The sequence below is a fragment of the Ornithorhynchus anatinus genome, chromosome 8 (assembly GCF_004115215.2).
Source record: "Ornithorhynchus anatinus isolate Pmale09 chromosome 8, mOrnAna1.pri.v4, whole genome shotgun sequence".
Lineage (NCBI taxonomy): Eukaryota > Metazoa > Chordata > Mammalia > Monotremata > Ornithorhynchidae > Ornithorhynchus > Ornithorhynchus anatinus.
In genome coordinates, this window is record NC_041735.1 from 68,472,884 (window position 1) to 68,482,951 (window position 10,068).

General features: G+C 60.1%; 1 protein-coding gene across 1 annotated transcript; it reads right to left on the reverse strand.

Moving 5' to 3' along the window:
• Positions 1-6,792: 6,792 nt before the first annotated feature.
• Positions 6,793-8,988, reverse strand: LOC114813811 (peptidoglycan recognition protein 1-like). The gene is made up of 4 exons (XM_029070959.2): positions 8,886-8,988; positions 8,372-8,576; positions 7,759-7,880; positions 6,793-7,042 (listed from the first exon to the last, which is right to left on the reverse strand). Exons 1-4 carry the CDS (start codon positions 8,935-8,937, stop codon positions 6,864-6,866), a joined length of 558 nt encoding a protein of 185 aa, XP_028926792.1. The 5' UTR covers positions 8,938-8,988; the 3' UTR covers positions 6,793-6,863.
• Between the last annotated feature and the right edge of the window lie 1,080 nt (positions 8,989-10,068).

Sequence of the window (10,068 nt, forward strand, 5' to 3'; positions counted from 1 at the left end):
TAATAATTCATTCTAATCCCCCCGGATGAAGACTCTGAGCCCCACGCGGGTCCAACCCGATTATCCCGTATCTACCCCAGTGCTTAGAAACGGTCTCTGGCACAGAGTGAGCGCTTAATAGGTACCATTACCAAAAAAAGATGATTTTTTTTCCCCACCGGTTCACCCCCTTTCCGCCCCTCCCTCCTTTGGAGACGGGAGGTGGAGGGTCAAAGACGCATCTGTCACTTTAGTGGGGTTCCTTGGGGAAAGAAAAAAATGGCCTCTCGATCCAGAGGCCGGGCCCTGAGAAAGCTGATCGTCCCGATCGTCCTCCTCCGTATCCATCGGGGAGGAGATTTCTGTCACCGATTCCAAGTTCCTGGTCGGGACGGGCAGGCCGCCCTTCCGGCCGGCCGGATCCCTCCGACTCGGTCCAGGAGGTGAATTTCCACAGTCAGAGGCAGAAAGAGAAAGAGACACTGAGGGACGCGGAGAGAGACGGGGATAGGCAGAAGACAGAGAGAGGGAGACAGAGAGACAGAGATGAAGGGGGACACAGAGACAGATGGACAGAGACAGAGGGATGGAGACAGGCAGAGACAGAGAGACAGAAACACAGGGAAGCGGAAAGAGAGACGTAAGTAGAGACAGGAAACACAGATAACGATGACGCGGCAGGCACCGTTCTAAGCGCCGGGACGGATACCAGTTATTCGGGTTGGGCACGGTCCCTGTCCCACGTGGGGCTCACCGTCTTCACCCCCATTTTACAGGTGAGGGAACTGAGGCCCGGAGAAGCGAAGTGACCTGCCCAAGGTCACCCGGCAGACAGGCGGCGGAGCTGGGGTTGGAACCCACCACCCTCTGACTTCCAGGCCCAAGGTCTGTTTATTTTTTTAATGGTACTTGTTAAGCGCTTACTAGGTACCAAGCACTGTTCTTGATATCAGGATATCAGGTTGTCCCACGTGGGTCTCGGTCTTCATCCCCTTTCTTTACAGATGAGGGAACCGAGGCCCAGGGAAGTGAAGTGACTTACCCGAGGTCGCACAGCAGACAAGAGGCGGAGCCGGGATCGGAACCCACCACCTTCTGACTTCCAGGCCCGGGCTCCATTTATTTTTTAAATGGCATTTGTTAAATGCTTACTGTGTGCCAGGCACTGTTCTTGATACAAGGTCATCGGGTTGTCCCACGTGGGGCTCACAGTCTTCATTCCCCATTTTACAGACGAGGTCACCGAGGTGAAGTGACTCACCCAAGGTCACACAGCAGACACGCGGCGGAGCAGGGATTGGAACCCACCACCTTCTGACTTTCATTCATTCATTCATTCATTCAATAGTATTTATTGAGCGCTTACTATGTGCAGAGCACTGTACTAAGCGCTTGGAATGTACAATTCCGGGCCCGTGCTCTATTGTTTTTAATGGTATTTGTTAAGCGCTTACTGTGTGCCTTCTTGATACAAGGTCATCAGGTTGTCCCCCGTGGGGCTCACAGTCCTCGTCCCCATTTCACCGATGAGGTCCCTGAGGCCCAGAGAAGTCAAGTGACTTCCCCAAGGTCACCCAGCAGACGAGCGACGGAGCCGGGATTAGAACCCACGTCCTCTGACTCCCAAGCCTGGGCTCTTGCCACTGGGCCACGCTGCTTCTGTGTGCACTACGCCACGCTGATTCTACACACCTGTGGACTTGCATATAGAGAAAGGGACAGAGAAACAGAGAGAGACAGAGGGAGGGACAGAGACAGGCAGAGAGACAGAAACAGAGAAGCAGAAACACAGGGAGACATAAATAGACGGGAAACAGAGAAAGACGCACCTCCGTAGACTCCTGTTTATGGAAAGAAACCGAGACAACAAGATAATATGCAGAAGGAAATCAATCGGTCGCATTTATCCTCAGTCCTCAGCACTGCGCTCGTCTGCTACTTGTATCTTTTTTTATTACCCTATTTATTTTGTCGATGCGGTGTCCATCCCCTTGATTCTATTTATTGCTGTCGTTTTTGTCCGTCCGTCTCCCCCGACTAATAATAATAATAATAATAATGTTGGTATCTGTTAAGCGCTCACTACGTGCCGAGCACCGTTCTAAGCGCTGGGGGAGATACGGGGTCATCGGGTTGTCCCACGTGAGGCTCACAGTTAATCCCCATTTTACAGATGAGGGAACTGAGGCCCAGAGAAGTGAAGTGACTTGCCCACAGTCACACAGCTGACAGGTGGCGGAGCCGGGATTCGAACTCGTGATCTCTGACTCCCAAGCCTGTGCTCTTTCCGCTGAGCCACGCTGCTTCTCCTGTGATTAGACTGTGAGCCCGTCAGTGGGCAGGGATTGTCTCTATCTGTTGCCCGATTGTACCTTCCAAGCGCTTAGTACAGTGCCCAGCACATAGTAAGCGCTCAATAAATACTATTGAATGAATTTATTGTGAGCTCACTGTGGGCAGCAGTTTGTCTGTTGCTACATTATTCTCTCCCAAGGGCTTAGTAGAGTGTAAGCGCTGAATAAAGTGTCAGTAAATGCGCTTGAATGAATGAATTGAGCACTTACTGCCTGCAGAGCACTGTGCTGAGTGCTTTGAGAGAAACAGAATAGCAAAGGTGGCGGACATGTCTGTTCCCCGCCCACAAAGAGCTTACAGTCCAGAGGGGGGTTCATTCATTCCGTCGTATTTATTGAGCGCTTACCGTGCGCAGGGGAGTTTACAGGAGAAATGTCCAGAGGGACATGGTGAAAGCCGGGGTGTCACATATACGAGAAGCGGCGTGGCTCAGTGGAAAGAGCCTGGACTGGGGAGTCAGAGGTCGTGGGTTCGAATCCCAGCTCCGCCACCTGCCAGCTCTGTGACTGTGGGCAAGTCACTTCACTTCCCTGGGCCTCAGTTCCCTCATCTGGAAAATGGGGATGAAAACTGCGAGCCTCACGTGGGACGACCCGATGACCCTGTATCTCCCCCAGCGCTTAGAACGGTGCTCTGCACGTAGTAAGCGCTTAACAGATACCAGCATTATTACGGTTATTAGATATAGCCTCTAGATTAAAAGCTCGTTTTGGGCCGGGAAGGTGGTTTTTGCTTTTTTTTTGAACGGTATTTGTTAAGCGATTACTCTGTGCCAAGCACTGTATTCATTCATCCATCCATTTGTATTTATTGAGTGCTTACTCTGTGCAGAATACTGTAGTAAGCGCTTGGGAGAGGACAGTAGAACAATAAACAGTCTCATTCCCTGCCCACAAGAAGCTTCCTGTTAAGCTCGGGGAGACAGACGGTAATAGAAATATATGAATAAGTAAGTAAATAAATTGCACGGTACCAAGCACTGGGGAAGGTCTAAGCTAATCAGACTGGACGGGGTCCCTGTCCCCCGCGGGGCTCACAGTCCTATTCCCATTTTCCAGATGAGGGAACTGAGGCCCAGAGAAGTGAAGCGACTTGCCCAAGGTCACCCAGCGGACAATAATAATGGACCTTCTCTCAGTTCCCGCATCTGTGAAATGGGGATTAAGACCGTGAGCCCCACGCGGGACAACCCGATGACCCTGTATCTACCCCAGTGCTTAGAACGGTGCTCGGCACGTAGTAAACGCTCAACAGATACCGTCATCATCATTACGATGATAACAACGATTGTGATATTTGTTAAGGCTTGCCATGTGGTAGGCACCGTACTAAGCGCAGGGGTAGATACAAGATGATCAGGTCCCACACGGGGCTCACGGTCTAAGCGGGAGAGAGGACAGGGATTGAATCCCCATTTTTCCGATGAGGAAACTGAGGCACAGAGAAGTGACTCGCAGAGAAGTCACACAGCAGAGAGGTGAAGGAGCGGGAATTAAAACACCCCTGACCTCCTGACTCTCAGGCCCGGGCTCTATCCGCTACAGATGACTTGCCCAAGGTCCCACGGCAGACAAGTGGCGGGGCCGGGATTAGAACCCGTGACCTTCCGACTCCCGGGCCCGGGCTCGGCCCACTGGGCCGTGCCGCTTCTCGGGACCTCAGTTCCCTCATCCGGAAAGCGGGGACGAAAGCCGGGAGCCCCACGTGGGACACGGGCTGCCTCCAACCTGCTTAGCCTCTATCCACCCCAGCGGATGCCTGGCGCATAATAAGAACTTAATAGATACCGGGTTTTTTTCTAAAAAAGTTGGGTGGCTTGGGCCCGTCCCCAGCCCGCGTCTGGGCCAGGTGATGCTGCCGGATGGGGAAGCGAAATTCCCAGCCCGGGCTTGTGCCAGCCTCATCCGAATGCCCGAGCAGGAATGCCCGGGGAAGAAGATGCCAGGCGAGAGCCGTAATAATGAAATGACAGCAGTTTGCCTGAACAGGTAACGTTTGCACTCAAACACGCAGACACACACTCCTCTTCCTCCCCCAAGGACCCTCAAGACCCCCGGGCTTTCCCTCCCTCTTTGTCCTCATCGGTTCGTCCCTCCCCCGCCCTCCCCAAAAGTTGGTATTTGTTGAGCGTTTACTATGTGCAGAGCACTGTACTAAGCGCTGGGGGAGATACAGGGTCATCGGGTCGTCCCAGGTGAGGCTCACAGTCTTCATCCCCATGTTCCAGAGGAGGTCACTGAGGCACAGAGAAGTTAGGAGATTTGCCCACAGTCCCCCAGCTGACAGGTGGCAGAGCCGGCATTCGAACCCATGCCCTCTGACTCCCAAGCCCGGGCTCTTTCCGCTGAGCCACGCTGCTCCTCCGCAGGTAATCACCATCCCCACTGTTCAAGGGGGAAACTGAGGCACCCAGTGTCAATAACCCCGGGCGGAATTGGAAACAGAGTGGCTTAGTGGCTCGAGCCCGGGCCTGGGAGGCGGGAGGTCCCGGGTCCTAATCCCGGTTCCGCCGCTTGTCTGCCTCTTGGCCTTGGGCGACTCACTTCTGGGCCTCGGTTGCCTCATCTGGAAAAAGGGGATGAAGAATAAATAAAATAAATAAATGTTGGTATTTGTTGAGCGCTCACTATGTGCCGAGCACTGTTCTAAGCGCCGGGGTAGACGCAGGGGAATCGGGTCGTCCCACGTGGGGCTCGCCGTCTTCATCCCCGTTTTCCGGGTGAGGTCACCGAGGCCCAGAGAAGTGAAGTGCCTCGCCCCCGGTCACACAGCCGACAAGCGGCCGAGCCGGGATTCGAAGAGTGTGAGCCCCTTGTGGGACAGGGACTGTGTTCCCCCCTCTTTGCCTGTAGCCAGCCCGGCGCTTCGTACAAAGTAAGCGCTCAGCAAATACAATTATTATCATCATCGCCTCTGGCGTCTCCCCCCCAGTTGCGGGTGTTTGAACATTTCCTGAGAAACAGCTGGGGCCCTGAAAGGGCTTTCTGGGAACTGATTTGCAACCGGCAGCTGAGCCCAAGGCCTTTCGGTCCCACTTCCGGAGAGCATGATAAGCGTGACAAGAATATCGAGGCTACGGACCCGCGCTTACTCCCTTTCTTTAATGCCAGTCCTTAAGTGCTCGCTATGCGCCGGGCACTAGACGAAGCGCCGGGGACCGAGCGCTTTAAAGCCAGGGCTAGGAGTTTGCGTTTGAAGCGGAGGCGGAGGTTCTAGAGGAGTGGGGGAAATCTGTCCTCAACGTTGTTGTGGAAAAACGATCCGGGCAGCGGAGTGAAGTGTGGACTGGAGTGGGGAGAGGCGGGAGGTCGGCGAGGGGGCCGACGATAATAATGTCGGTATTTGTCAAGCGCTCACTGTGTGCGGAGCGCCCTTCTAAGCGCCGGGGGAGACGCAGGGGAATCGGGTCGTCCCACGTGGGGCTCGCCGTCTTCATCCCCGTTTTCCAGGTGAGGTCACCGAGGCCCAGAGAAGTGAAGTGCCTCGCCCACGGTCACACAGCTGAGAAGCGGCAGAGCCGGGATTCGAACTCACGACCTCGGACTCCAAAGCCCGTGCTCTTTCCACTGAGCCACGCCGCTTCTCACATAGAGGCCGACGCGGTCATCCGGGTGGGGTGGGGACACTGTGAGGTGGGGGGCTCCTCTACGACAGCTTCGCCCTCCGCGGAGCCCCCGGCGTCTTCGCCCTGGGCTCCCCTTCCTCTTCTCCCGACCCCGCCGCCGACCCCCCGGCCCGCGTCCCCCCCCTGGCCCGGGACGCCCTCCCTCCTCAGGTCCCACAGACGATGACTCTCCCCCCCTTCAAAGCCTTCCCGAGAGCCCATCTCCTCCAGGAGGCCTCCCCCGACTGCGCCCTCCTTTCCTCTTCTCCCGCCCCCTTCCGCGTCGCCCTGCCTCGCTCCCTTCCTTCAGCCCCCTCCCAGCCCCACGCCGCTCATGTCCACATCCGTCCTCTGATTTATTTATATTGATGTCTGCCTCCCCCTCTTCTGGACCGTGAGCTGGTCACGGGCAGGGATCGTCACCGTTTATCGTTGGATGGTACTTTCCCAAGCGCTTAGTACACCGCTCTGCACACGGTAAAACGCTCAATGAATACGACCGAACGAACGAACGAAACGAATTCTCCCGCTCCCTTCTGCGTCGCCCTGACTCGCTCCCTGCCTTCATCCCCCTTCCCAACCCCACACCGCTTACTTCCATATCTTTCACTTATTGATTTCTATTCACGTCTGTCTCCCCCTCTCGACTGGGAGCTCCCTGTGGGCCGGGACTGTGTCCGCCTACCGTCGTCGTGCCCTCGCCCAAGCGTTCAGTCCGGGGCTCTGCACACAGCAGGCGCTGGATAAATACGCCCGGGCGAGCGAATGAATCCTGATGTGAAATCGACGGCCGGGGGGCTGGAGGGGCGCCGGGAGATCCCGGCCCCCCACCACTGCACACCGGGACCACGACAGCCGTTTCCAGGGTCTTTATTGGGGAGGGCGGGCCGGGGTCGCGGGGTGCGGGGATGGGGATCCGGGGGGCTCAGGCCTTGAAGTGGGGCCAGTGGCGGATGACGTCGTAGAGGGCCTGACCCGGACAGGAGGTGGCCACGACGTCGCGGTGCCCCTTGAGCACGTAGTCGCTCCCGAGCGAGCCCCGCTGCACGGCGCAGGACAGGAGGCTCTTCAGGGCGGCCTGGGCCTTGGCGTTGGGGACCCGGGCTGAGGGGAAAGGGGGCGGGGTGGGTGCCGGACGGGGCCCACCGGGGCCCGGCGTCGAGGGGAGGGGAGTCCGCGCCGCCCTGCCATCCCTCAGCCCACTGGGCCCCCCGTAACTCCTTTGGGTCTTAGGGATCGGACGCCCCTCGTCTCGCCGGGGGAGGGACGGGATGGGAAGTTGGGGGGGGATGGGATGGAGCGGCACGCCGAGGGAGGGGGGCAGACGGGGAGGGGGTTGGGACCCCGAGGCTGGACGCTGGGGCATGGACGGGTCGGGGTTGGGGGGGTCGGGCCGGACGCCGGGGGATGGAAAGCCGGGCTAACCGGGATGACTGGGTGGACGCCGGGTGGAGATGGGCAGGGGGAGGGGGGCCGGGCCGGAGCCGGACACCGTCGGGTGGACAGGGAGGGGGGACGGGGCTCTCAGCCGGAGCGCCGTGGGGTGGCCGGGGCCGGGGAGGGAGTCCTGAGGCCGGACGCTGGAGGGCGGACAGGTAGGAGACGGGGATGGACGGGCGGGTGACGGGGCCCTTTGGCCGGACGCCGCGCGGGGCTGGAAGGGGAGGGGATTGGGACACTGGGGCTGGACACCGGGGGGGAGCTGGGCTGGAGCCGGACACCGGGGGATGGACGGGCCGGACACCTGAGGTGTGGAAGAGGGAGGGGAGCCGGGCCGGGGCGTCGGGGCTCGGAGCGGGGTGCGGGGAGCCGTCACTCACACTTGAAGGATCCCAGGAAGGCGATGCCGAGGGAGCGCCCGTTCCATCCGGGTCCCGCGTGGGCTCCTACGGTCCTCCAGCCGCGGCCCTCGTACACCTGTCCGTCTTCTCCGATCAGGAAGCTTCCCGCCGGACGGAGAGAGACAACGGAGACAGAGACGGAGAGAGAGCCACGTCGAGGCACCCGAGGGCCAGGCCCAGGCCCCGAGAAATAATAACGACGATAACAATCATAAACGGTAATGGTGGCATCTGTTGAGCGCTGACTATCTGCCGGGCGCCGGACTGATCGCCGGGGTGGATACGGGCGTTCATTCGTCCGTATTTATCGAGCGCTTACCGTGCGCGAAGCAAATCCAGTCGAACTCGGTCCCTGCCCCACGTGGGGCTCACAGTCTCGACCCCCCATTTTACAGCTGAGGGGACCGGGGCCCAGAGAGGCCGAAATGACCTGCCCGGGGCCACACAGCCGACAGGCGGCAGAGCCGGGATTAGCAGGGCGAGTGGCGGAGCTGGGATCAGAACCCACGACCCGCGACTCCCGGGCCGGGGCCCTAACCTTTAAGCCGCGCCACCTGCACCTGTCCCCTCTCCCCGCCCCCGCGCTCCTCACTTGTAGCCGATGTCACACCACTTCTTACTGGGGCCCTGGTGGAAGTCCTGGATGACCTTCACCTGGCGCCGGCAGCTGACGGAGGAGGTACAGGCGGCGCTCTCCGTGTGGTGGACGACGGCCGTGTCCACCGGCTTCCGTAACGTCTTCAGGCACCCCGATCTGGACGCCTTCCATTGGACGCGGGAGACGATTTGGGGACACCCTGGGCGGAAGGGGAGCTCTCCGTCCTCTGGAGCTCCGGGCCCCTCTCCGGGTGCCCACCCTTTCCTCTTCTTCTCCCCCTAATCTCATCCTTCCCCTTTCTTCTCCCCCGGTGCCCACTCTTTGCCCCTTTTCCTCCCCCAGTGCCCATCCTCTCCCCCTCTTCTCCTCCCCGGCGCCCACCCTTTCTCCCTCTCCTCCCTCGCCGCCCCCCTCTCCCCTTCCCCCTCCCCGGCTGCGTGGCCGGCCCCGACCTCCTGCCCCCGACCCCGTGCCCCGCGAGGTCCCCTTGGGTTGGTTCCCGCCTCACCGAGGCTCCCGACGCAGAGCGCACCCAGCAGGGTAACCCAGTGCCACAGCATGCTGCCGGTCGAGCGAGAGGAACCCCAGCCGGTCCACCCTCCGACCACGGGGTGACGGGCCGAGCCGGAGGCCGGCGCTTTATGTGAGAGGAGAGGGGTGGGAGGGGCGTGAAGCAAAATGGAGGGGGAGGGAGGAGGCCGGGAGCGGGACTCGGTTGGGCCCGCGAGGCCCGCCGCCCTGAGAGGGAGCCCGAGGGGAACCCCGGGGTAGGGGCGAATCCCCGAGCGGGAACCAGGGTGAGGATGGGTGGGTGAGGCGGGTAAGCGGGGATGGGGAGCGGGTGGGCGCGCGGCAGGGGCTGAGACGGGTGGCGCATCGTGGGCGGGGAACGCGTCCGTTTACTGTGGCAGGGGCCTCTCCCAAGTGGTCTCCGCACACAGTGAGCGCTCAGTAAACACGATTGTCTTCCAGCTGGGGGAGCCGGGGCCGGGTTGAGGGACCGACGACCCCTTCCCCGGGCTCGGCGGAGGGCCGGGCGGCCCCGTCGTCGGGCCGGGCCGAGAGACGGGCGGCCCCTCCTCGGGACGGGCCGGGGGACGAGTGGGCCCCTTCCCCAGGCTCGGCCGAGAGAGGGGCACGTCCTCCTCCCCCGGGGTCGGCTGAGGTACCGGCGGCCTCTCCTCGGGCTTGGCCGAGGCTCAGTAGGCCCCGAGGGCCCGGCTGAGGGATCGGGTCCGACCCGTCCGGCGGGTTCCCGGACCACCCCGACTGTTTGCCCCGCGGCCCTAAGGCGGGAGGACGGACGGACGGAACGGGGCCGGGCGGAGCGGGAGAGAGCCACGTTTCCCCCCCCCCCCCCCCCCGGCCTGTCCGTCCCTACCTAGTTTTTTGCCTCTGTTGCTGTTACCGTCATCATATCATTATCGTGGTTTACGTTAAACGCTTAATCCGGTTGGACGCGGTCCCCGTCCCACGTGCGGCTCACGGTCTTGACCTCCGTTTTCCAGATGAGGGAACTGAGGCCCAGAGAAGTGGAGTGACTTGCCCAGAGTCACAGGGCAGGCAAATGGCGGAGCCAGGATTCGAACCCTGGTCATCCATTCATTCGATTCTATTGGTTAAGCGCTTACAGGGTGCAGAGCACTCCGCTAAACTCTTGGGAAACTCCGACACGGCAATAGAGGGTGGCA

What these genes read in the sequence shown, in the direction of transcription:
- LOC114813811 (XM_029070959.2), bottom strand. Translation starts at nt 8,937, where the DNA reads ATGCTGTGGCACTGGGTTACCCTGCTGGGTGCGCTCTGCGTCGGGAGC. An exon ending in TGGTGTGACATCGGCTACAA is followed by an intron (nt 7,881 to 8,371) that starts GTGAGGAGCGCG and finishes TCCGGCGGGAAG; the next exon opens with CTTCCTGATCGGAGAAGACG. An exon ending in CTTCCTGGGATCCTTCAAGT is followed by an intron (nt 7,043 to 7,758) that starts GTGAGTGACGGC and finishes CTTTCCCCTCAG; the next exon opens with CCCGGGTCCCCAACGCCAAG.